Here is a 27,317-nt window from a genome sequence, read left to right on the forward strand (position 1 = left end):
ATGGTGAGCTCCTGACTTCCAAATGTGGCTTTTTTGCACTTTTATCTTTTTCAGGCCTGATACCTTATTAAGAATGAATGAATGACCTGGTGGTTCTAACTAAAAAGGAAAAAACCAAAAACCAAAAAACTTTGAGAAAGCCTTCTATAACAGCTCTCTAAAGAACATCATAAAATTGTTTCAATTCAAAACATCAAAAAGGAATGTAAAGTTTTTTTAAAACAATATATACAGAACACACAGAAAAATCATTCTATAAAAGAAACTACAACCACCCAGGCATGGTGGCATATGCCTTTAGTCCCAGCACTTGGGAGACAGAGGCAGGCAGATCTCTGTGAGTCCAAAGCCAGCCTGGTCTACATAATGAGTTCCAGGTCAGCTGGGGGCTAAAAAAAAAAAAAAAAAAAGAGAAACTGCAACCAAGAGCCCTCCATTTCTCACAATACTTAGGCCTCCCTCTAATTTTCCTGAGAAATTCACTAATAGTGGGCTATATTTTAAGCATTGGTTTCTCTTTTTGTTAACATCTTTCACTTTCTTTTTACCTTATTTTTTTTAACCTTATTTTTAAGTCCTAATCTACAGTATATCTTTTCTTCTATATATCTTATATAGGACCAATTCCTTAACCTGTCTCCCCAAAGTATGGTGCTCTATGGCGCGAGCCATGCATTCATTCATAGTATATTTTTGTACATGAAGTTTAATAGTCATTGAGTGTTTTACTTGCCTTTAATGTTGGTTGTTACACCCATCTAAATCTACCTCTAATTTCAGGTGTTTTACATTGCATTTGCTAATCTATAGAGAGCAGTTTGTAAACTAATTCAGAATTATAAGAATTACTCTCTAGATACCTAAAAATACATTTTACTTCCAAGTCAGTCCACTGCCTTTGCAATAACTTATTTCCCCTTTAGCTATACCTAATTTGTACAAGAACATTTTAAGTTTATTTTTTCAATCGAAACATATGGAAAGAAAAAAACAAAACTGGATTTCTTTCATATCAGTCATTTTAAAAAAAGGAAGGCCTCAAACTTTCCTCATTCATTTCAGTTCTCCTCCAGTAATGCATACAGTAGTGATATTAGTTACAGTAATGACTGATGCCATATTTAATTAGTAATTTTAAACACACATTTAAAAACTTAATGGAACAAAAGAATGCAAATATAGTTCTTAAATGTTGCAAGGGAGGAATATAATCTTTACACCAATTTGATATAGTGAAAAGCAGGATACATGAAAAAATATTGTTCTATCAGTGGTGCTATTTTCTTGCTATAGTTAATGGTGTGTTAACACTTCAATTATAAATGTTTATAATCAACTGAGTTTTAAATGCCTGCACTATAAAACTTAGGTAATAGCAGAAGAGCAAAATCAGGAAAATGTTCTAAAGTAAAATAAAAAGCACTAAATTTATAATCAAAAGAGGTTTATTGGTTTTGGATGCTTTTTTGCAATGAGAACAGATGGAAATGGCACTTCTAAAAAAGAGTTTTATTACCTGCTTTGTTAAGTGAAAGCAATAAATGTAGACGTATACAATATACCATGTAACTATACTGTTATCTAAGATTCTATGGCTTAGAAGGTAATTGCTCCAAAGTATATGACTACTGAAGCATAAAGTACAGGGATCAGTTTGAAGTTACCAACTTCTTATTATACAGATAATTTTACAGTCCTTAATATAAGATCAAAGGCTAAATGAAAATACTTATTTAATTTGCTAAAAACAATGGAAGTATGAAAGAATTCGGAGCTTAAAGCTGTCTGCGCCCCACTTTCTATTTGATCAAACATTATATATTAGCACAAACTCATACAAGAAAATTCATTATTCCTAAACTAATTTTGCCTCATCATATCTAAGATTAAAATCAAATGGCAGGAGGATGAATTCAGGGTTAGAAAAGAAAAATTCTACTGCAAGGTACTTGGGGGAGGGGAGGGACAACAAAAACCAGATTACACCTACAATTCACTAATTTTAGCAGAGCAAAGGCTCTGATTTAGACTATCATAATGGATAAAAAGTAGAGGCAGCTTCTAACACTACTCCTTAAACATAACACCCTGTTTTTACATGCTGTTTTGAAATTTCTTCTTAATGACTTACAATCATTACTTTCATGGAAAAATAAGTACTTGTCTAGATTAACACAAGGTACACAGGAAATAATGTAAACCTAAACTAGAAAACTATCTAAATCAGTCAACACATTAACTAACTGTAGTAATCCCTAAAGAGATACGCTTTTCTTCTTGATAAAGTTAAAATCTTACTTAAAATCTTTGCAATCGGCATCCATTCCATTTGGCAAACCTCTGCCATTTATTTTAGAATCATCATCATCTCCTTGTTTAAGATCTCTGTTTTGGTCCTCCTCAAATGGAGAAGCCTTGCCTTTTTGATCTCCTTTCTCAGGTCCATCTGTTTCAGCATCTCTAGTACCCTGAGGAAAAAGAATCTGTTTGATTCTGAATACTTAATAGAACACAGAAAAAGGCACCAAAAGGTGGCCTAAAACTACTCTATTGTGCATGTAACAATAAAAGCATTATTTTAATTTTGTAGTCAACTCATTTAGCAAAGGCCAAAAAAACTGAGTACAAACGAGTGATTTATAACAGAAGGGCTAAGGCAACCTTAACTATAGCGGTACAGGAAAAGCAGTAACACCACAAATTAGATAAAATATTTAATGAATACACAATTTTACTTATTTAGAGATCAAGTACTACCAGAGATAAGCAATTTTACCTTAGCAAAATAAGTTTTAAAATTTATAGGATTTGATTTTTGTAGCATGGTTAAAATATAAATATTTCTAATTGTTCTACAATTTCATGTATTTCATAAAGTGAAGAAAACAAATTTTAAATAGCTAAAGTTTCTTTACATTTTATGGAGGGAAAAAAAAAGTTGACTTTGATCTGGAGGTTACAGCTATGGTAGCCCACACCTGTAACCTCAAGACATGAGAGATTAAAGTATGGTAACTGTCATGAGTTTCAGGCCAGCCTGGTCTATTTACATAGTGAGTTCCAAGCTAGCCTGATCTACTACATAGTGAGTTCCAGCCTGACCTTCATAGTAAGATGTTTCTAAAAAAGAAAACGGCAAAAAAACAAAACAAAAAAACTGAGAAACCAAAATTTTCAATGAAAATATTAAATGTATCTTTATTCAAAATACTTACAAAAGTTCCCTTCCTAAATCGAGAATCCAATTTATCAGCAGGAGAGGAACTTAATACATATTCTACCATGCTCACACCAAGGCCTCCACTTTCTGAGCGCGGAGAAAGAATTGCATTTACTTCACTGTTTCCATGAAAACTCTGTCCAGATCTTCTCTGTACCATAATAGGCTGGGACATTGAATGATCTGTTTAGAAGAACACAATTATGTATTTTTACTTTTCAGCTAAGTAAAATAGTAATACAAATTAGTATTAAGGAAGAAAAATCAGCACTTTCTTTTAGTACAATATTTTTGTTACATTCTTATAAACAGCTTTTCATCCAGCTCTTTTCAAATATTTAATTATTGTTATTATTTGGGGGGAGGGATAATGCATGTGTGAGAGTACATGTGGTCAGAGAACAACTCTGTGAGGTCGGTTCTTTCTTTCCACTTTTTTTTTTTTTGGTCTTTTTGAGACAGGGTCTCCCTGTAGCTCCAGCCAGCCTGGAACTCACTATGTAGACCAGGCTGGCCTTGAACTCACAGAGATCCGCCTGCCTCTGCCTCCAAGTTCTGGGATTAAAGGCATGCACCACCACGCCCAGCATCTCCTCCCACTTTTACACAGGTCTTTGGGGGTGGAACTCAAGTTGCCAAGCTTGGTGGCAAGTGTCTTACCTGCTGAACCATCTCACTAGTCTGAGGGCATAATCCTTGAAAATGCAAGTGGAAAGTCAGAAGAGGACTCTGTGGAATTAGTTCTCTTCTTCCGCCTTTATGTGGGTTTCATTTGGCAATAAATAAAAGCTTATACAAAGAACTTTGAGTCACACCAAAAACATCAATGAGGGGGCTGGAGAATTGGCTCAGCTATTTAGATAACTGGCTGCTCTTCCAGAAGACCTGGGTTCTGTTTGCAGCACTTACGTGGTGGCTAACAACCATCCTTAACTCCAATTCCAGAGGATCCGACACCCCTCTTGTAGCCTCTGAGGGCATTGCACAACACAAGTGTACTTACATACATGCAGGCAAAACACCCATACACATTAAAAAAAAAAAAAAATTCACTTGGGCAGAAAATGTCACCTGAAGGCTGAGTTGCTTTTAAGTATTGCTCCTTCAGGAATAAAATCTAAAAACCCAAATAACAAACACTTTCAAAATATTTTCTAAAGTTTCTCATTTAGTTTAGAAAATCTTACACCTGATATGAACACCTTCTCTATAGCTGTTCGGTAACGGGAACGAAGGCAATTTCTAACATCAGAGAGCTAGGAAGTAGCAAGCACTTTACCCAAACTACTATAGCCCTGACTGGCTCTGACTCAAGAGAGATCTGTCTGGCTCTGCATCTGGAGTGTTGAGATTAAAAACATGTACCACCACACTCTGCCTCAAAATTTCTTAAAAAAGATGACAATTCTTTGAGAGCAAGGAATGCATTGCTCATATTTGTATGTGCCTGACATTCAATAAGTATTTGTGGATGTGAGGGTGATCTGGCTGCGACATCTGTCACCCCACTGACCACCAGGGTTGATTCGGCTGATCTGGCTGGCTAGGCGGGTGTCCCCTTCCCTCAATGTGCCACATGTGTCCCTCCCGAAGCTGCGTGCTTGGCCAGGACAACCTTCCCTGATAGAGGACTGGTCTTTGGTCAAGAGTATACAAGTAGCTGTGCTCCTCTGCTAGAACCTCCAAACAAGCTCTCAATACGTATTTGTTGGGTTAACAAAATCCCATTCATTTCTAATCTTCTCTTGACTTCTGGTAAAGTTAATACTCATAATCCATATAGTCCTTTCTGAAAAGTTGGGAGAAGGAAAGACACAGGAACTGACTAAAATTATAGACATTTTCTCTGCCATTCATCTTGAAAATCTTTCACAGTCATGTAGTGCTACAAAATGTTTTATGTGTGAATATCTTAAAAATGTAACTTAGTAATTACTCATTCAATTTTTTAAAAGATTTTATTTATGCATGTATGTGTGAGTATAATGCCTGTGGAGGTCAAAAAAGAGGAAGTTATATCACCTGAAACTGGAATTACAGGTAGTTGTAAGCCACCAGATGTGGGTGCTGGGAATCAAACTATGTCCTCTACAAGATTGGTATGTACTCTTTACTACAGAGCCATCTCCTTCTATACCCCCTATTCACCTATTTTTAAAATACTTTGAGACAAGGTTTCATTATATAGTTGTCAGCTGGCCTGGAACACAATATGTACACCAGAGGCTGGCCAGAACTCAAGAGATTCATCTGCCTCTGCCTCCCAAGTGCTGGGATTAAAGGCCTTTTTGTGCCATCATGCCTGGTTGGCCTCCCTATTCAACTTTTAAAACATGTCTACCATACAAGTTAACAGGAACATGGGCTCCTGGTAAAGGATGTGTTAGTTACATGAATCCCAGCACAAATGAATGAATATGTAAAATTTTTTTTGAATGTGTATTACACCTACATATGTGCAAGTGTACCCTTGTCATGAAGTACTGTGGCGGCCAGAGGAGGGCATCGGATCCCCTGCCAAGTGGAATTACTGATGGTTAGTACCCATGTGGATGCTGGGATTCAAACCTGGTTCCTCCGAAATTTGGATAATCAGAAATTTTGTTTTTTGGGTTTTTTTTTTTTTCGGTCTTTTTGAAAAGACAGGGTCTCCCTGTAGCCCCAGCTGTCCTGGAACTCACTATGTAGACCAGGCTGGCCTTGAACTCACCAAGATCCGCCTGCCTCTGCCTCCCAAGTGCTGGGATTAAAGGCGTGCACCACCACGCCTGGCTTATACATCAGAAATATTTTAAAAATACAATAGCAAGGGAACTGGAGAGATGGTTTGGTGGTTAAGAACACTGCTGGTCTTGCAGAGGACCTGGGTTCAAATCCCAGTACCCACACAGCAGCTAACAACAGTCTATAACTCCAGTTCCAGGGGATCCGATACCCTCTTCTGACCTATGCGGGCATCGCATAACAGGGGTGCACTTATATACAAGCAGGCAATACACTCATACACATAAAATAATAAAAAAAATACGATAGCAAAATGATATATTAAAGAATGTTTTTGACAGAGAGACCATGCCTCAAAAAGACCAAAAATAAATAAATTAAAAAAAAATGTTTTCAAACTGACAAATACTCTGACTCCCACAGGTTATGTTCCTTACATGCCTAGTTCCTTTTCTTGAATGACTTCTTAGGTTTAACTTTTTCCTCGCTATGTAATGGGAATGAAAAATATTCTTATCGACTTTCTTTCTAGGAAGTCTGTATCACCAAGAAAATTTACTTCATTTCTGGATGTGGCTAATGTCAAATAATGCTAGATTGAGGTGCAGTTAGATAAATTAGTCACTATCACCCAGTAACATTTAATGTTTAAGTTAATGTGTCCTCTATTTTAGTAGTATTCAGAATTTTATCAGATTTAAAATTTTAAAACAAGAAAACAAAAAAACCACAATTAAACCTTGTGACAAATTCATCTAGCCAGTAAGAATATTGTCAGGCCAAGAGTTAATTGCTAGAGCTAGAGATGACATAGGAGCTCACGGTCACTTATAACTCATTCCAGAGGATCCGAAGCCCTCTTCTGGCCTCTGTAGGCACCAGGTACACATGATATGCACACATATACATACATACAGGTATTCACACATAACACATAAAATGAAATAATCTTTTAAAAAACTTAATTGCTAGAAGAAATCTAAATTATAATGATTTATGAAATCCTTAATAAAGGCATCACAAATTTTCTCCTTCAATAGTCTAAGGATAAGCAGGATTTTAAACAGACGCTGAATTTATTCATAATTCTCACCCAAATATCAATGACTTACGAGAAGTTCCCCAAGCAGTCTCTCTCCATTCATCATCCCCAAGAAATATGCCTTTTTGTCCATCTTTTGTTGAATCATCAGGTTCCCAAAACTTTTTGGTAGGCAAAAGCTATTTAGAAGGGGGAAAAAATACTTTTATAATCTTGTATCATATCATTTACAAAAAATATAAGGAACAGCAAATATATCACTGAAATGTACATGTCAGCCTTTGATGCTCATAAAAATTCAGAGTGATCTATTTTCTAAGCAGTCTCATTAAACAAGGCAATTCCATGTATAATAATAATTCTAGGCCTCTGACTTTTCTATTTCCAAACATTTTTGTTTGCATAATTTTCTTTGTATATAATTATCTTTCAAAGACTCTGGCTCAAATAATAAAAATGACCAAGCAAGTGATTATTTTTTTTTCTACTTCCAAGAATTGCCTTTGAACAACCTCCCATCACCAAAGCTTCCAGAATACAAAGTATTTTTCTACTCTTTACTTCAGCTATTCAATGGAATAACAGAGTTATTCAACTCTTACTAGCTCTTGAATATTACCAATCTGTCAATCCTAAATTAGGTAGCTATGGATAATAGAAAAACCCTATCAATATTTTTTAGATAATCATCTCAAGGTTCTATGCTCTATCCTACATGGTGACACGTAAAAATTATGTGGGTAGGACCATTCACTTATTACTCAAACTTTACATTTGAGCAATTCTTTTTCTTTTTCAGGGGGTGGGGGGAGTGAAACAGGGTCTCCCTGTAACCCCACCTGGCCTGGAACTTGCTATATAGACAAGGCTGGCCTTGATATCACAAGAGATCTGCTTGCTTCTGCCTTCTGAGTGCTGAGATTAAAGGGGAAATCTTATTTTCAATCCAGGTCTTTCCTCTCTATCCCTGACACTCTGAAGGAGAATTATGTATGTTTGCTTGAACAGATTAGTTTCCTTAGATATACATTTGGCATTTTAAATACACATTCTTAAGACATCACTCTCAACATATTAATTAATGCCCGGCCATTCAGCATTCATAATCAGACCTGTATATACCTCTACTACTACATTTATCACACAGTTACCTGTGTCTGCCTCTTTAGGGGCATGGTGACCTCATCTTCAGAGTTTACAAACATATAGACTACAATAAAATTTAACTCAGTAATACCTGCCTTGGGGTCTGAGAGGTAATAATAGTACGTGTATATGAGGGGTTGGGGTGGTAATGGAGGTTGCAAGCTGAGGAAAATATTAAACATGAACAAAACAGTAAAGCACGGACAAAGGAAAACTCTAGAAAATGCAATGTGTACATATAACAGATGCAGGCAGATGCAAAGTTGATGCTGGTAAAACTAACCAGGTTGATTATGAGAACCAGTAAAAACATGGTAAGGAAATAATGTTTTACTAAAGCAACAGGAAATCGAGACAGGTTAGCAAGAGTGACATGTTTTGTAAAACAACTCAAATTCCAATGGCAGCAAACAGAATGGAAAAAAAAAACTAGAGGCAAGGAGACCAATTTAGGGAAATCACAACAAAGTCAAGATAGCAAGAACTGAAGAGCATACTGGCAGAAAGAACTGAGAAAATAAAATGGATCTGAAGAGACATTCTGAAGGATCAAAAGGAGTTGACTAAAAATGGTGGGAAAATATAGATAAAATGCATATAGGGGAGATGGAAGAAATCAGAAGAAGCAGTTTTGAATGGAGGAAAGCATCTTCCTAATTACAAATCTTTCATAAAATAGGTATTTATAATTTTAAGATAAATCTACTATGTTTTAAATAAGTACAGTTTTTGAAGGTAAAGATCTTCTTGGACTATAAAATGACTTATCTTGATAATGTATAGACATTTTAAACAATCTACTCTGATCGCAGCAGTATAAAGCATCACGTTTGATATTATTTAAATAATTTAAGATTAAAGTTATAACAACTAATTGAAGCACCAATCATGGGCATAGCAGTAACCGTAGCACTCATTTTCTGAGGTAGTAGAAATAAAAGAATCCCTGAAGAGACTATTCTATCTTTGAGATAATATTCCCCAAGTACCTAAACTGCAAAGTGCAGGGCTGGGGATCAGCACAGTGATAGGGCACCTGCCCAGCACATACAAAGCCATGGGTCCCACCTCTAGCATCACAAAAGATAAAATGCAAATTGTAAAAATGTATAAGCTATTAGATACACAGGAAAATAAAATTTAGTAGTTAAAATTAACATTCTACAAAAGGCCTTAAGTAACATTCTAGAAGATGCTTTTTGTTAAAAAAAAAAAAAATGTTGCTTTTAGTACACAGGGTGTGTGTGGTGCTAGTGGTGCACTATCAGTGAGCACATACTTGCATATGGAACCCAGAGTGAGATGTCAGGTATCTTCCTCTATCACTTCCTGCCTGCCTGCCTGCCTGCCTGACTTTTAACAGAGTCTCTTGCTGAACTGAAGGCTCAACTTTTCAGTTTAGGCTGGCTGGCAAGTGATCTGGATCTGTCCGTTTCTTTGCTGCTCAATGCTGGGGTTACTTGCAGTCATGTCTGTCTTTGGGGGATGTTTGGGGATTTGAACTCCCATTCCCATGCTTGCAAAGCAAGTGCTCTTACCCACTGAGCTGATTCCCCAGCACCCTAGAAAATGCTTTCTGTGGCAATTTACATAGTAATCCGAATGCTTTCCCTAGCTTGTGACAAAGAATAGTTTTAAATGGAATAATATTTAAGAGACAGCAACTACTCCAGACACAAACTAAAACAAAAATTTTAACGTTTAAATGAAGTGGAAATAAAGAGGTTTGTCTCCAGAAAATCTGATTATACTACAGTAAAAATAAGGATACACACTATAGAAAACAAGGCTAAAATATCTTAAAATATCCAGAAAATTTATTATATAATACCATATTATTTTCCTAATTTACAAAAGTTCTGAGTTTAAACCAGTCAGGACACTAAGTTTTTCTTATCAACAGGCCCTTCCATCCTCATAACTCAGATAACTGACTGAGTAGACATACAATATTATTTTCCTCAGAAAGAATTTATGGTTTGCCCTCCCCATTTCCAAAGAAATCCTAAGTATACTGCTTCATGAACAAATCAATCAAATTCCTCCTCCAACATTTCAGGAGGTATACTTATATATCGGACTTTTCTAATGCAAACTGTTAGGTAAAAATCTCAAATCAGCTGATTAACATAATCCAACGAGTTAAAAGAATTCAAACGCTAAACCTTATGATGATTTAAATTACATATAGATCATATAGATCACCATCCAAATTAGGCTATTTTTGAGAAAAGGGATGCTATTATTAATTGTATCATGAAAGCTGTAACTGATACCTAGGGAAAAACAAATCAGGATGTAGGATCAACCTACTTATAATACAAGTGTTCAAAATACAAAAAAACAGATACTAAAAAAGTAGAGATCTGCAACAGGAAGAATGAAGAAAGAAAAAAAACCCACAAGGCAATTCCCTAAAGCTCTAGTAGTCTTTTCTACAAATACATTAGTACTTTTAAAAAGATATTCATACTTTTAAGCTTTTCTATCCATTCCACTTCCCCAGATCATTCCTATTCTTAACATCTGCTACTACCAACATGCTGACCGTAACAGCTATTTCTAGTGGGAAGCAGTAGTATACAGTCAAGACATTTGTCATTCTAGTATTACTATGTGGTCTCACAGCAGTCAACCTTTCTGAGCTCATTTTCTCATATCTGTAAAGAAAAGATAGTAATAAAGCTCCTGTCATAAGACTTGAATGAAAGAATGTAAATACAGGGCTGGAGAGATGGCTTAGTGGTTAAAGGCACTGATTGTTCTTGCAGAGGACCCAGATTTGATCCCCAGTGCCCACATGGAGGCTAAGAACTGTCCTTAACTCCAGTTTCAGAGGAATCTGATGCCTTCTTCTGACCTACGTGGCATTGCATGACATGGGTGCACTCACATACATGCAGGTAATATACTTGGTACACATAAAATAAAAATAAAAAGAATTATAGTAAGAAATAAAGTTGAAAAGACCATTTAAAAAAAAATAAAGATTGTAAATAGAGTACTTAAAAAATCACTTATTCCATAGCAGTCACATATATACTAAGAACCTTTTATATAACAAAACAGAAATCATTTAAATGCCTGATTTTATCAAAGAATTGTATCATTCATTGCAAGATTGCCTACAGTTGTTTCCTTTTCCTGTGTCAGTTTAAGTATCCTAGAGAGATGAAGAAGCCATATTCCTTAAGAATAGTTGCTTAATATGGTCTTTCTGCATAAAGAAACTGAGCCAGATGTTAAAATCCCAAGGTTACACATACAGCTGGTAAAGAACACCACTGATTTTAAATCCTTAACTGTTTCATTATAAGGCTTTTCTTTTAAGTTTAACTGCCACAGAAAGATTGTTCTTTTTAAATCTTAGTGTAATTCATCAATATTCCTGAAAATTTCCAGAATTAAGAGTATCTAGAGTATCTCTAGGTAAATGAAAAATAAAGTTTAAGATTATTACTATTCTTCCAGTAGAGTAAATAAACTAAGATTGTGGAGGCAGTGACATTATAAACAAATCACTAAGTACCATTTGAAAACACCTGATTTACATTCCAACTATGCCTAACAGCTCAGATCAGGTAGAGTGTTTGAGTTTTCTGTTTTCAAATAATTTAGCATTACTTAATTGTATCACTAGTGAATTTCTGAGAAAACAGAAGTCTTCTTACTTCCTCCAATATGTTGTCTACTTTACCATTCTACCTGAGATCACAGAACACAAACTTTCTTTAATATTTTCCCAAATATTGTGTCAGAAAAGGAGAGAGCATTGTTTATCACACTGGGCTACGAAACTGTACCCTAAATAAAACTTGTTAACCCAGTGATTTAAAATTAAATGTCCTTAAGAAAATTCCAGTCAGGGTCCCTTTTCCCATTATTTAAAAAATAAGAACTAGCTATATTATAGCCTAATAAACTAGTGACAGCCACTATATGCTTCTGCAGTATATTTGATTCACACACACACACACATACACACACACACATACAGAGAGAGAGAGAGAGAGAGAGAGAGAGAGAGAGAAATGTCCCCCTAAGGATTACATTTATTTATAGTAAGCCACATGATATAAGGGAAATCAGGTCTTTTGATAAATACATTGTGAGGAGAAAAAAAAATGGAAGAGTTTATGAACAGATGAATACAGACTTGTTTCTGTCTTTGGGTGAACAACTGAGACTGACTTCCTGGTGACAGCTCAGTAAACCCATCAAAAAATACAAAGGTAGTACACATTTAAAATGAGTCCTATATGTAAACACAATGCTTCTTCATACATTAGAAATTTATAACAAGATACAATAAGCAAAACTTTATCTTAAAAAGAATAGGGCAATTCATTAAAAGGGGGATTTTTATATTACAAAACAAACCCAACAAACAATTTTAGAAAATTCAAGAGCCAGAAAGTGAAGGCTGCTTAATGTATTCCAATGAATGAATTCTGGAATTAAAACAATAACAAAACACCTCACCTGTCAGGAAAGGAGGAGAAGACTGGTGAGAGAGAGACAGGCAAAGAAGGAAATCCCAGAAGGTTCCCTGCTGCCTGTGAGATGAGGAAAGATAGAAAGGCTTGTGGGAGAGAACCCAGAGACAGAAATTTGAGGTTTCTTAGCTATCTCTTAGAAGTAACAATATTAGTTGGTTAATTGGTTTGTTTGTTTTTTTTTTTTTAAGTAGTAAAAACAGCTTATCTAAAAATGCATTTTACTGAATGACGGTCACTAATGAACTGACCTGTAACTATCCAACAAACAGCTGGAAGCTTAGGCCTAAGTCACTTTAGTTCTACACATCTGACATGTCTAAGAAAGCCTGGTTCAAGCTTATTTCTTTCAGCTTACTATTCAATCCAACTCCTCCTAAAACCTTCTCTATCCACAGCTAACTAATTCAACCACTGCTTCTGATCATCATAACTTTTAGCCACAGTGGTATTTTTAGATTTATCAAATGTTATTTTCAAATTAGAAAAAAAAGAATCCACTTGTCATCAATATACAATGCACATGGCAAGTAAAGAACAAAGAGCTGGGAATTAAAAGGCTTTTACTCACACTTAGAAGTCAAGTGCAAGCCTTTTGGACAGCATAAAACTTCAAACCTACTTTTACCTCAGGATTTTAAGACAGGGTCTTGCTATGCAGCCTACACTGGGCTTGAACTCATGATCTGACTGCCTTAGCCTTCAAAGTGGCTGGGATTACAGGTATGTACTGTAATGCTGGCTCTCAAACCTGCTTTTAAGCTATGTTGCTCTACTTACTAAAAACCAAAGAAAACAAGTGGCAGGGAAAGAACAAAAGCCCTTTCAAATGCCTCTATATAGTCTACTATAGTGTAGAGAATGCCTAAGCAACCATTGCACCACAATGAAGTGTATAATTAGGGTTCTGTTTTTTTAAGCAAAAAAATTATTCCCTCTCTGAAGTTTTTCTTAGGGCCCAGAGTATAGATTTTAACTTATTTACTGGACTAACAGGTTTATTTTGGCAATACTTAAGCTTAAGCACCTTAACTCACCCTTAAATCAGTCCTCTGAAAATGACAAACTCTTTGGAAAACGCTGTTCTGAAGAAAGGGAGGGTTTAGCTAGCTGCAGGGTGCCCTCTTGTGGCCCAAAGGAGTGACTGGACTCTCTCTCTGCATCTGAAGAGCACAGCATTGGATGGAGTGAGTCTCATGAATGTCTATTCTATTAAAGTAAAATAATCTCCAGGAGCAAGCAATTAATTACACATCTTAGGTCTGTTTACTGTTATTTTCTATTATTAAAGTCCACACTTAAGTGTGTAGTATAGAACACAACAAAGATATGACCACAAGAGTTTTCATAATCAAAGTTTTCTAAAATTCATCAGGAATAAGGAAACTATTTTATAGATGCCTTAATATATGTAATGGTAAGGTTAAACTGGGTGGCTCAAAGAGAACCATAGATTAATAGAAAAGATAAAAATTCATTAAAATGCAGAGTACCTACTATGCTAAGCATTCAAAGCCAGCAATTTATGGGCAACAAATACAAAACAAACTATAACCAGTAACATAATGAAAGTATTCATAAAGAACTAAACGAGAAGTCAGATGAGGAAGTAATTAATTCTACTGCAGATAGCAATGGGACACTAGTTACTGTGTTTTCTCTAGAGTCTTGTAGAGAACTAGAAGTTTATTAAGCAAGTATCTTGGGGTGAAGAGAGATTTTGGGGAAAGAATAGTAACAATAAGTATAGCTAGAGCAAACAGTATACATATATAAAATGGCAGAACAGACGTATTCTTTTGAGTAGAGCTAATTATGTGTGTATGATTCATTACCACAATAAGACATTATTTAACCAAGTGATCAAAATCACCTAGACACAAACAAGCACACTAAAATTACTTTCTGTTTTAAATTACCAAAAAAAAGCAGCAAAAATTGCAAATGCAACTGCATAATTCCTAGTTTATTTTTAACCCATAGTCTGAAAGCTATAACCACGATTTTTAAGATTTACAGTTAAAATAACAAATTCAATGACTCACAGAATTAAAGTGAAGTTTTTAGTATTGGTGAGTATTTACCTCTCCCATTCCCCGAGATTCTAATGCAAGAGCTTGAAAATCATGATTCATTTCATCCACAGATCAAACCTGTTGAGAAAAATGAAAGTTAACAGAAAATTTTAACAAAATATTAACTATATTATATTGCTATTAAAATATTCTGAGATAGATAAAAACAAATTTTACTATGAAGACAGGTTTTCCCAAATAAATTACAGGAAAGCAATTTGCATCAAAAATTATGGAAAATCATGAAGAAAAGGAGTTTTTAATTATTCTGTGTGCTAACAGACAACTACAAGTTCTTGATCAAAAAGAAGGAAATAAAGAACAAAAAGTGAATTCAAGCACTAAAGCATAGTTATCTTTTAATGTTTTAATTCCTACTATAAAACTGTCTTTATATTACTGCTTTATATTAAGATTAAAAAAAATCTTAGCATTTATTTGTAAACCTTACACTAGTGGTTCTGTTCAAAGGTATTCTCCTCTATCCTGTACTGTGAGCAATCTCCTGTATTCTCAATACTTGGAGAGCTATCTAGAAGTGTAGGGCACCACATCCACCAAATTTGTATTTACAAAACCAAATATCTACTTTTTCTCTTTCAAAATTTTTAAATTTATTCTTATGTGTATGTGTGTACTGCCTGTGTGTAGGTAAGTACACCCGCGTCGTGCAATGCCTATAGAGGGCAGAAGAGGCTGTCGGATCCCCCCCCCCGCCCCCCAATGGAGTTACAGACAGTTGTTAGCTTCCATGGGGGTGCTGGGATTCCAGCCCAGGTCTTCTGCAAGAACAACCACTGTTGACCGCTGAGCCATCTCTCCAGCACCCAAATCTCTATTTTTCAAAATTCCGAGTTATCTCCTTCCTTTCATATCCCTGGAGGTACCACAGAAACTGTCCTTTACTTTCTTTTCACACACCCATTATATCATTTACCAAGTGCTTTTTTTGGAGTCTGTTTAAGACAGTGTTTCCCTGTAATCCCAGCTGGCCTGGAACTATGTAGACCAGGCTGACCTTGAACTCAAGAGATCCACCTGCCTCAGCCTCCTGAGTGCTGGGACTAAAGGTGTGCGCCACCACACCCAGCTTACAAAATCCTGTTTAAAAACCATTCTTACCTTACTTAAACGTATTTTCCAGCAGTCTAGTTGGGAATACCACCTCTTATCTGAACCACTGCAATCCTCTTCCCATCTTTCTATCCTGCAACCCAATCTCCAAACTGTAGTTATGTTTCTGAAATATACTCTGATGATGTGACTCCTGTATTTTAATTCTTCCCTAAAAATAAAGCTCAAACACCTTAATGTGGCTTACAAAGAGATGGCTCCAGAGGCAAAGGAATACGCCACCAAGCCTGACACCTCGGTTCAATCCCCAGGGCCCACATGGTAGAAGAATTGATTCCCTCCCACGTGCATATGCATATATACACAAAATAAATAATTTTATATATATAAAGCAAGTTGAAGTTCAACATCTGGTAGTTCTAGAACTGGACAAAAAATCTATATTGTTTCTTCTTAATGTTTTTATGTGACAATAAAGGGAGCAGTTGCCACATAAGGCTTGCTGTGAAAACTTAAATTAGATAAAATAGTGGCTGGCAGGTAAGCACTCAAAAATTGGCTACCAAAGAGGTTCAGGAGGCCAGGTATGCTGGCACACATCTTTAATCCCACTAATCGGGAGGCAGAGGACAGCTGATCTCTGTGAGATTGAGGCCAGCTTGGTCTATATAGTGAGTTCCAGGCCAGGTGGGACTATAGGGAGACCTTGTCTCAAAAAACAAAAACAAAACAATAAAGAGTTTCAGGGGCTGTAGAGACAGCTCAGCAGTTCTGGATACCTGCTGCTGTTCCAGAGGATCTAAGTTCAATTTCCAGTACCCACACTGGATGGCTCACAACCACTTATAACTCTTAGCTACAAGGTATCTGATACCCTCTTCTGGCCTCCTCGTACCCACACACATGGCATATACTCACACATACAAATAAATAAAATTTAAAAATAAAGTTAAAAGAGAAAGAGCTTCAGGGCCGGTGAGATGATTCCATGGGTAAAAGGTGACTACATAAGCCTGAAGACTTGAGTGCAATCCCAAGAACCCATGTAAAGGTGGAAGGTGAGAACCAACTTCACAAAGTCATCCTTTAACCTCTACATATGCACCTCCCACACACTCAACTAATAAAAAATAAAGTAACAAGAACTTCATTCTGGGGCTGGAGAGATGGCTCAGAGGTAAAGAACACTGGCTGTTCCTGCAGAAGTCCCGGGTTCGAATCCCAGTACCCACATGGCAGCTAACAACTGTCCGTAACTCCAGTCCCAGGGGATCCTACAGCTCTTCCCTCCTCCGCAGGCACTGCACGACATGGGTGCACTTACCTACATGCAGGCAATACACACATAAAATAAAAATAAAAACAAAAACAAAAAAAGAACTTCATTCTATTCAACAAAGGATACTGGGAAAATTAAGATATCCATCCTGTCCCCCAAAGAACATACTTTACACATGAATATAAAATTTAACTAAAAATTATTATATTCCTCATGGTGGTTTGAATGGAAAATTTTCACCAAAGGCTCAATATTTGAACACTGGATTGCATTCTGATGGCACTTTGGGAAGATTATGTTTGAGGAGATAGAGCCTTGCTGGAGGATGAAAGTCGCTAAGGGTGGGCTGAGAGTTTATGGTCTCATCCCACTTCTAGTGTGATCTCTGCTTCCCATGTTTGTGATTGAGATGTGAGCTCTCAGCTTCCTGTTCCTGCCACCACAACTGCAGCATGCTTCATGCCTCCCCACCATGATGGATTCCTGTCTCTCTAGAGCAATAAGCCAAAATAATAATAGCTTTTGGTCATGGTATTTTATTACAGCAAAGTAATGGGCACATTCCTAAATGTAAGCATTATGAAATTTTTAGAAAATCCCAAGGGAAAAGCTGTGAGCTTGTGTTTTGCAATGAGTTTTTAGATCACCACCAAAACCATGACTATAAAAGAAAAACTAATAAAACTTGATCAACATTAGAAACATAATCTACAAAATATACTGTTAAAAAATGAAATAACACATTAGGAAAAAATATTTACAATCACATGTCTAATAAGGACTTGTATCTAGAATTCACAAAGAATTCTTTAAACACTGGGGGGCTAGAGATGGCTCAGTGGTTAAGAGCACTGGCTGCTATTGCAGAGAACCCAAGTTCAGTTCTCAGCACCCACATGGCAGCTAACAATCATCTGTAACTCCAGTTCCAGGGGATCCAATGCCCTCTGACCTCTGCAGGCACTGCAGGACACAAGTGCACTTAACATACATGCAGGCAATACACCACTTATACATGTAAAATAAAAATACTCAAAAAACAAAACAAAACTGGGCATAGCACTGGGCAAGTAGACAGGCAGAGAGACCCCTTGGTCTCACTAGTCAGCCAGCCTACTCTATTAGGAGAGTTTTAGGCCAGTGAAAGATCCTGTATTAAAAAAGGCTTCTGAGGAACAACATACAAGGTTGTCCTCTGGCCTTCACATACATGTATGTATCCACATGTATACATACAAAAGGGGGAAAATATCAAAATAAAGTATGGATCTAGACATCAAATAAGTTCTTGTTTTTTAACTTGGTAGAAACTCTGGATTCATTAGCATTCTTATTAACAGAACGTGTCATTCCCATTAAGTCATAAAGCTTTCACTGGGCTTACTTAATATAAATACATGTTAATATCTTATAGAGAAAAAAAATGATCTCAAATAGGGTCACTCTTGTTGAAGAATTCAGTGAATTCATGCTTCCTGGTAATAAGAAAGGTAACTCCCATTAAACCAAAATCCATCTACTAACTATAAACTCCAGACACCATAAAAAAACAATTTTCAGGAAATAGAAAAGAACTAAAAACAGAAACTGAGAGACAACACTTAGAAGACAGGTTCCCCCCACAGAATGAAGTTTTCAATAGTTTCTTTTGCTTGCTGGCTTTGCCCAAGGACAAACTAAGGTATAAGCAGAGGTGGACTTTAAAACTCCTATAGCAAACCTACTTATATTAAAGACCTGAAGAACCAAAGAGCAAGTGTTTGGGGGCAACCAAAGCAGCTCAGAAAACAAGGGAGGAAAATACCAGAAAGAACACAGATTCTGTATATAAATTAAAACTCGGATTTGTAGATGACCCTGGAACAACATGTCTAGTACTGATTCCAAGAGGCCAATTAAGGATACAAGTATTAAGCAAATTTCTACTGCTTGACCACCACAAAAATCATAGAATTTCAATTTCGAGTTACAGCAAAACAAAACAAACCCTAACATTCTCCACAAAACAGAATATACAGTATCCTCTGCATATCAAGCATAAAGTCTGAAATCCATACTACTATCAGGCTTATGGGGGAAACCAGAAAATATAAAAAGGAAAAATCAACTAATAAAGACCAATGCTAAAATCAGGTTGTATCCTGAGTTACTACATACTGTGTAAAAAAAATTTGTTTTTTCAGATTGTGCCTTGCCTTGAGAGACTACATTTTGAAAGTGACTTCTGACTCCGTCTGAGGGATAGAAGAAGATTCCACACCTGGGTGGACATATGAACGGTATCATCTGTCTAGTATCACTCATAAGGCACAGATTGATAAATGGCTTACTCCTGGGACTAGAAAGGATTAGCATCCTATAAATTTATTAGGTTAATCAAGACTGTAGAGGCACATGGGCACATTAAAATGTTATCAGGAAAATTAAGGCTAAGAACTTACAGGACACAACAGATGGAAGCAAGGGTATAACTGCCTCACCCAGACCCCATAAAAAGGCACACACTTAGCAATACAATGGCAATACTCCCAACGATCTGTCAGCTGATGGCTCAGTGCCTGTCAAGTACTGACAGGCAGAGAACTCTCCACTATCTTAGGGTCTTCAGCTTGCCTTGGTCCCTGCTCTTGACATGGCTTGCCATCTGCCTGTTCATTCATCTGAATCCAATCCTGCCCTTAGCTTTGTTCAACTCCCTCCTACAGCTCCACTCTAACCCTACAGTCTGACAGTAGCACAGCAGCTCCTCCAGCTTCTTCTCCAACTCAGTTAAGGCCATCAACTTATCACCAAACAGACTGCTACAATTCTATCCGTTTCCCAGGTTTGTTAAGTCTTTTAAGCGTCTTTGAAACTCCTTGCCTCTCTAACCTTTGTAGCTATTCTATAACCCACATTTAATGATTGATTGACAGAGAGACAGATGATAAAATACATAATCTGTGTGTTTTCATCTTAGCCAGAGCTAGCAAGTTAAGCAGGCCAATCTGACAAGCTCCTGCCACTGAAACGTCTTTATCCAGCTGGGAGTGGTGATGCATACCACTGATCCCACCACTAAGGAGGCAGAAGCAGTTGGATCTCTGAGATTGAAGCCAGCCTGGTCTGCATAGTGAGTTCCAGGCCAGCTGGGGCTATTAGGAGACCCTGCCTCCAAATATTAAAAAATAAGAAACTTCAGTACCTTATGAATTTACTGTTATTCAATAAATTCTGACATTATGGAAAGTCACAAATTTACCCATCTAGATCTCTGAGTGAGTTCTTAATAATCAACCAACCTCAAGATAACCCACATCAGAATTAGGTGATAAGGAACTTAAAGTAACTATCATAACTGTGTTCAAGACCAAAGGAAATAATATGCTTCTAGTAAGTGAATGTGACTGTCAGTGTTGTGAACTTGCAGAATCCAGAATCACCTGGAAGACTGGACCTCTAGGTGTGCCAATGGGGGATTAGCTTGACTGCATTAATTCAGATAGGCAGACCCACTCACTACGGATGGCACCATTCCTTTACTGGGATCCTGAACTATATAAAATGGAGAAAGTCTATTTTCTGAGTGTGGATGCAATGTGACCAGCTAGTTTAGTTCAATCTCTTGCTGTCTTGACTTCACTACTGTGATGGACTGTTAACTTACACTGAGCTAAAAAGAAATCTTTTCTCAAGTTGCTTTTGTTGGAATATTTTACCACAGCAACAGGAAAAGAAACCAAGAGAATGAACAAATACAAAATTTCAGCAGTTAAGAGAAACTAGAAAATCAGTCAAATAGAAATCCCAAAATGGAAAAATGCCTGTTAAAAATGTTACTAAACACACACTCATTAGCAGACTATAGAGATCAAAAGGGTCAGTGAAACATAAAAATAGACCAAAAAGGATTTCTAATCTAAAAAGCAGAGAGAGAAAAATAAAGGCCAGGAATGGTGCCCAATGCATGTAATCCTGACACTTAAGAGGCTGAGGTAGGAGGACTTCCATGAGTTCATTCCCAGCTTTGACTACATAGTGAGTTTTAGACTAGCCTGGATACAAAGAAAGACCCTTTCTCAAAAAAAAAAAAAAAAAAAAAAAAAAAAGGCTGAGCTTGGGGATGTACATACCTGTAGTCCTAGCACTTAAGAGGTAGATACAGAAGGACCAGGAATTCCAGGTCATCCTTTGCTACATAATGAGCTCAAGGCCAGGCTGGGCTACCTAAAGCTTTGTCTAAACACTGCCAAAACTAAAAAATAGGGGTCAGCAAGATGGTTTAGTGTGTAAAGACACTTGCCACCAAGCCTGATGATCTGAGTTCAGTCCCTGGAACCCACATGGTAGGATAAAACCTATGCCCTCAAGTTGTCACCTGATTTCCACATGTGTTTGGCATGCATGCCTACATACGCACAAAAAAAAAAATCTTTAAAAAGAGATTTTTTTTAAAGGTTAAATAAAAAATGTTAAGGAAGACTGTGATACAAATCATGTATCACTTAATGACAGGGATGCAGTAAGGATGCACTCTGAAATGTGTTACTGGACAATCTGGCTCTGAGAACATCAGAAAACGGTTCCATAAACCTAAATGGTATGACTTACTACTGCTCCTAGACTATAATTTGAACCTGCATAGCATGTATCTGTACTAAATGCTGAGGACAGCTGTAACACACCTAAGTATTAGTATATCTAAATATATCAAAAGACAGAAAATACAATAAAAATGCAACATAAAAAGTGGTACATCTACTTGCAGGGAGCTTGCAGGAGGTAAAAGATAATGGATGAACAAGGAGTGGACCATAGAAACATGCAATTTGGTCAAGAGAAAGGGTAAAAGAGTGGGGTAAGGAATTTTCTAACCTAGGGAGACCATGCCATCCAAGGTACTCAGTTACTGAAGGTGTTAAGTTGGCAATGAAATTCAAAGATGGATCAAATTTCTAGGGAGCTGGCTCACTAGATGTTTAAAGAAATTTAAAACAATAGGGAAAAAGTTTTAGAAAGGATGCTCAGGATTTAACCTAGATTTTTTTGTTTGAGAGAGAGTCTCACTATATAGCCCTAGTTAGCCTGAACACTCTATACAGAACAGGCTGGCCTTGAACTCACAAGAGAGCAAACTGCCTCTGCCTTCAGAGTGCTGGGACTAAAGGACTTAAGTGAATCTAAGCTTCAGTCACTAGCCTCAAAGCTATCCCCCCATGGGGAATATTACGGAAAGACAGAAGAAAGTAGCTCCAAGTACTTACCTAACATGAAGGTAGTCAATATGAGGGAAAGAAAACCAAGAAACAATCAAACTAGAAGTTGTACTGTGAACGAATTGTTTTACTTTGTAGATGGTATTACTAGTTTCCTGAGATGTTACCAAAATGTAATCTGAGTAACTAATTTAGGAGCAGTATTTTTGGTGTTGGGGTGGGAGAACATGTTAGGATTAATAGAGGGGCCACAGTTCACCATAAAATAACCACACACCTGGCTGTACATAATCCAGACACACAGGTTATCCCTGAGGGAACTACCAGCCTACTGACCTGCATGGAAAAACCACTATAAAATATATTTATTAGAAGAAAATTGCCCAACCTTATAAATTTTTCAATACATCTACATAAAACACAATTTAGGTACACAATTAAGAAAAATGCATATATAGTACTGTTAGGACAGAAAAATAAATTCAGTTTTTGGAATTCAACCACTTCTCCCCCATCTATTTACCTGTATTCATTACCTTTCTAAAGCAAATCTGTAAGACTTTTGAAAGAGATTATTATTTGCTTTTATTTTATGTGAGTGTTTTGCCTGCATGTATGTAAGTGCACCTGTGCATGCAATGCCAGAGAAGACCAAAATAGGTGTATTGGATCACCTGGAACTGGAGTTATGGATGGTTGTTAGCTGTGATGGGTACTGGGAACTAAACCCAGGTCCTATGTAAGAACAGCCAGTGCTCTTAATCACTGAGCCATCTCTCCAGCCCTATGAACAAGATATGGCCAAGATGTGACCACAGGGTTATAATCCCAGCATAGGGGTTAAGGATGGGAGTGAGGGTGATGGAGTCAGAAGGTTCAAAAATTCTAGGGACCCAATTTTCAAAGGAAAAAAGGGAGGTAGAGGAAGAAAGACCAAGAAGAATGTATTGTGTAGGAATTTTTGTTCAAGAGTCAAGCCCTGGAACGTTACTAATAGACATTTTTCACTTCTCTGTTTTCATCTGTGGCCCAACTAGATGATATCAGAAATTAAAGATACTGGACATTCTGGGGAAGTCTCTTAAGCACTGTGGATTCATTTTTACTGGTATGGTAAATCATGTCCTTAGTGTAGGGATAAAGGCACACTTCTGGCGAGGGATGCAGCTTAGCAAGTAGAGTGCCTTCCTAGCATACAAAACGCTCTGAATTCCATCCCTAGTGCCACATAAATTGAGTGTGGTGGTACACACCCGTAATCCCAGCACTTGGGAAGTGGAAGCAGGAGGATCAAAAGTTCAAAGTCACCCTTGACTACATCATGAGTTTCTGGTTAGCCTGAGCTATTATGAAACAAAAAACACCTAACAGTTATTGTTAAGGACCAGACAGTGGGGCTGCTCTAGAGTGCACTACTCTCAGCTGCTTCACAAAAATAAAATGCAGATCATCTATTTCCAAATATGAATAACCAAACCAAGTAGTGGGATGGCTTTAATTTTTTTTTTTTCTTCTTCATCACGTCACTCTTCTTTCTCTTACAAGGAATGGGGATTTTGGATTACATGTAAATGGAATGGTTTTTATCTTTCAAAGGCCTACTCAGGCTATAGGAAAGACATCAAAAAAAATAAGCAGCACCTCACAAACACGCATACAAAATACTCTTAAACCCAGCTTTCAAAATCCAGTCTGTTACCCATGAGGAAGAGACTCATGGGAAATACAATAGGATAGGAATAAACACTTTTTCAATTCTCCTGTTATGACTGTCAATATCATTAAACTGAAAGAGGGAGCGGTCATAGGCCATTAAAATGCCAACTTTTTTTAAAAGTATAGAATACTTTTTATTTATTTTTCCTCATTTTTCCACTTTTTTTAACTTTTATAAAAACTTTGAGAATTTCATACATGCATATAAGGTGTTTTCATCAAATCCATGCCCACTCCCTCTCCTCCAACACCTCCCATATCTCCCCATCATTTTTTTTTTGTTTTTTTCTTCTTTCATTTATTTATTTTGATGGGGCTTTTTGGCTGAAGAAGTAACCCTAAAATCTTTTAAAGATTAGATACAAGCTTCCAAATACTTTTGACATTTTTGCCCTGTGGAACGGAGTATGTTGCTAAGAGGCCCAAGGACATTTTGACTTTTAGCCAAGAAATTGGTTACTTTTCTTTGGGGTCTTTTTACCCTAACTGCCTAGGCCAATTCCTACCTCCTATTCTTATCATACCATCCTCTGAAGGGGTTACTCAAATTGCCAATAGAGAATAGGGACATAGATTGCTTTGGCTTCTTCCATGCTGAACAGGGACACAGGGTGAGGCAACTGGAGTACCCCTTCAGTGGATCTATCTAAAAGACTCCCAAACTGCATAACTCTTATCTCTAAGGGCGAAAAGAAAAGTCCTTGAATTGTGAGTAGGAGATGTGAGGGAGAAGTAAATTAAAACACAAAATGCCAACCTATTTATGCCAACCTCTTAACACACCTGACAATGCTTGTGTTATACAATGACATAGGAAAAGTTAAAATATATACATGAAGCCGGGTATGGTGGTGCATGCCTTTAGTCCCAGCACATGGGAAGCAGAGGCAGGCAGAGCTCTGTGAATTTCAGGCTGAGGTTTTGTCTGGCTTGGGCCTGCAAAGCTCTTGTGCATGCTGTCAAGTGCTGTGGGTTCATATGTGCAAATACCCTGAGGTGTCCAGATAACAGTTTCCTTGTATTCATCTACCACCTCTGGCTTTTACAGTATTTCCACTCCCCCTGCCCCATCTTCCACAATGATCACTAAGCCTTGCAAGTAGAGGGTGTGATACAGGTGTCCCATTTGGGACTGAGCACTCTGCAGTCTATTTTTCTCTGCATACTGACCAGTTGAGGGTCTCTGTGTTAATCATTTTGGACCAATTTTTATTTTTTATTTATTTTTTTGGACTTTTTGAGACAGGGTCTCCCTGTAGCCCCAGTTGTCCTGGAACTATGTAGACCAAGCTGGCCTTGAATTCACAGAGATCCACCTGCCTCTGCCTCTCGAGTGCTGGAATTAAAGGTGAGTGCCACCACGCCCAGCTTGGATCAATTTTTAATAAGACTTTTCCACCAAAAGTGCTTAATTTAGTTAGGTATGGTGGCATCACACCTTTAATCCCAGCCCTCAGAAGGCAGAGGCAAGAGGATCTCTGTGACATGGAGGCCAACCTGGTCTACATAGCAAGTTCCAGGCTAGCCAGGGCTATTGGGAGACTCTTAAAAAACAAAAACAGAGTGGTTAATGAAATCTCTCATCGAATTTCATGACAGAAATCATTCTTGGCTTATTAATCCAGCATTATAATCCAATTAAGTAGGTACTGTATTCCTACAAATCAGGAAATCGTGGCCATTTCTCTAGACGAAGTTATTAAATGGCAGAGGAATCAAAATAATGAAGATTCCAAAGCCTCAAGTGATAGTATGGTTTTGAATGTGAAGTTTACCCTCAAAACGCTTATGTACTAAAGATTTAGTTCCCAATGCAATGTTCAGAGATGGAGCTTTTGGGAAATGAACGGATCATGATGGTTCTGACTTCCTGAATGGATTAATACACTAATGGATTCAAAATCTTACGGCATTCTTGGGAGCTGATGAAAACATTAAGAGGTGGGCCCTAGAGAAGCCCGAACTAGAGAAGTAGGTAACTCAGAGTGTGCCTTTGAAGGACTTACCAACTCTCTTGCCCCTCTACTCTCTCAGTCTGGTGACTGAGTTCAATAATTTTGATCCACCATGCCTTTCCACTGAAGGCCCAGCAACAACAGAGCTCACCTACCATAGAACGAAACCGCTAAAACTGTGAATAAAGTAAATCTTTCCTCTTTTAAATTATTTGGGTATTTGGCACAGCTATGGAAAGCTGATACTCTCTAAAAAATCCTTCTCCATATTCTTTAGCTTGCACTATTCTAGTCACCTGGACAACACCTTAACAGTTCTATCTCTTCATATGCAAATATCACAAATCCTTCAAGGTTGACTCAAATACTGCTTTTACTCTATAAAACCTACTACAAGCAATCTTTCTCTTAATTTTCATGACATTTAATTACTATCTTTAAACATTAACAATATAGGGAGCTGGAGCGATGGCTCAGCAGTTAAGAGCACTGGCTGCTCTTCCAGGAGCCAGGCTTGGCTCCCAGCACCCATGTGGCAGCTAAGAACTTTCTGTAATTCCACTTCCAGGGGATCTGAACTGGCCCTCGTCTGGCCTCTGAAAGCACTGCACTACACAGGTGCATTTATACACATGCAGGCATAACACTCATACACATAAAAATAAAAAGAATTTTTTAAAGAATTATACAGTTAAAAAAAGGTAAATTTCTCCATGTTTTCAAATTCCTGGTATGTTACTCTTATTGTAAGCCTACTCCTAATAATCTTCATACTCTATTATTTGAATAGCTAAAATTCTAGTTTAAAGAATAAAATATACTTAGTAGTAATTACAAAGAACTACAGCCTACAGGAATATTCAAACAATGAAAAACAATTTGAAATTCACATCTCCCACAAAGCTAACAGTCCCTTATGGAATTACATACGGACACTACGCATTTCAGGACTTATTCTGCATTGAAAATGTTTATATCCTAGATTTTTTTTATAATTAAGAAAAATATTTATTTAATGACCACACAATCAGAAGAAGCATTTCATTACAACAGCACTTACATATTCAATAACAATTTCCAGAGCTAAGATGCACTTCCTTCAAAATTGGCTGTAAATTTTTAGGTTTACAATTGAATTAATAGTTATACAATATTGTACTCAGTATAAACCCTTTAATACATAAAATTAAATGAGGTTTTAAACTTTAAAAAAGATCTCCATTTCACTATTAAAATACATAGTTTCATACAGAAAAATTCATTTTCAATACAATTGACACTAAGATACACATGCATTTCTAATTCTATTATGTCTGATTATTACTAGTCACAGTCGTTTACTTTCTGAGCTTCTTGGCATCTGAACATGGATATAAAGTCATCAGGTAGATTTCA

General features: G+C 37.0%; 1 protein-coding gene across 7 annotated transcripts in view; it reads right to left on the reverse strand.

Moving 5' to 3' along the window:
* The window catches only part of Pum2 (pumilio RNA binding family member 2), a 92,617-nt gene that overhangs the window by 54,251 nt on the left and 11,049 nt on the right, over nucleotides 1–27,317 (reverse strand). For 6 of the 7 annotated variants that reach the window (XM_029559199.1, XM_008824208.3, XM_029559202.1 and 3 more), the window contains exons 2-5: nucleotides 14,713–14,781; nucleotides 7,057–7,165; nucleotides 3,216–3,403; nucleotides 2,299–2,468 (exon numbers count right to left, since the gene is read on the reverse strand). In XM_029559199.1, coding sequence (XP_029415059.1) covers nucleotides 2,299–2,468; nucleotides 3,216–3,403; nucleotides 7,057–7,165; nucleotides 14,713–14,763 — 518 coding nt within the window. In that variant the 5' untranslated portion in view covers nucleotides 14,764–14,781. Of the gene's footprint in view, nucleotides 1–2,298; nucleotides 2,469–3,215; nucleotides 3,404–7,056; nucleotides 7,166–13,665; nucleotides 13,792–14,712; nucleotides 14,782–27,317 lie in introns of all 7 variants that reach the window. The other variant, XM_029559201.1, reaches the window with a different exon arrangement.

Source organism: Nannospalax galili, unplaced genomic scaffold, assembly GCF_000622305.1.
Source record: "Nannospalax galili isolate Female #2095 unplaced genomic scaffold, S.galili_v1.0 scaffold69, whole genome shotgun sequence".
Classification (NCBI taxonomy): domain Eukaryota; kingdom Metazoa; phylum Chordata; class Mammalia; order Rodentia; family Spalacidae; genus Nannospalax; species Nannospalax galili.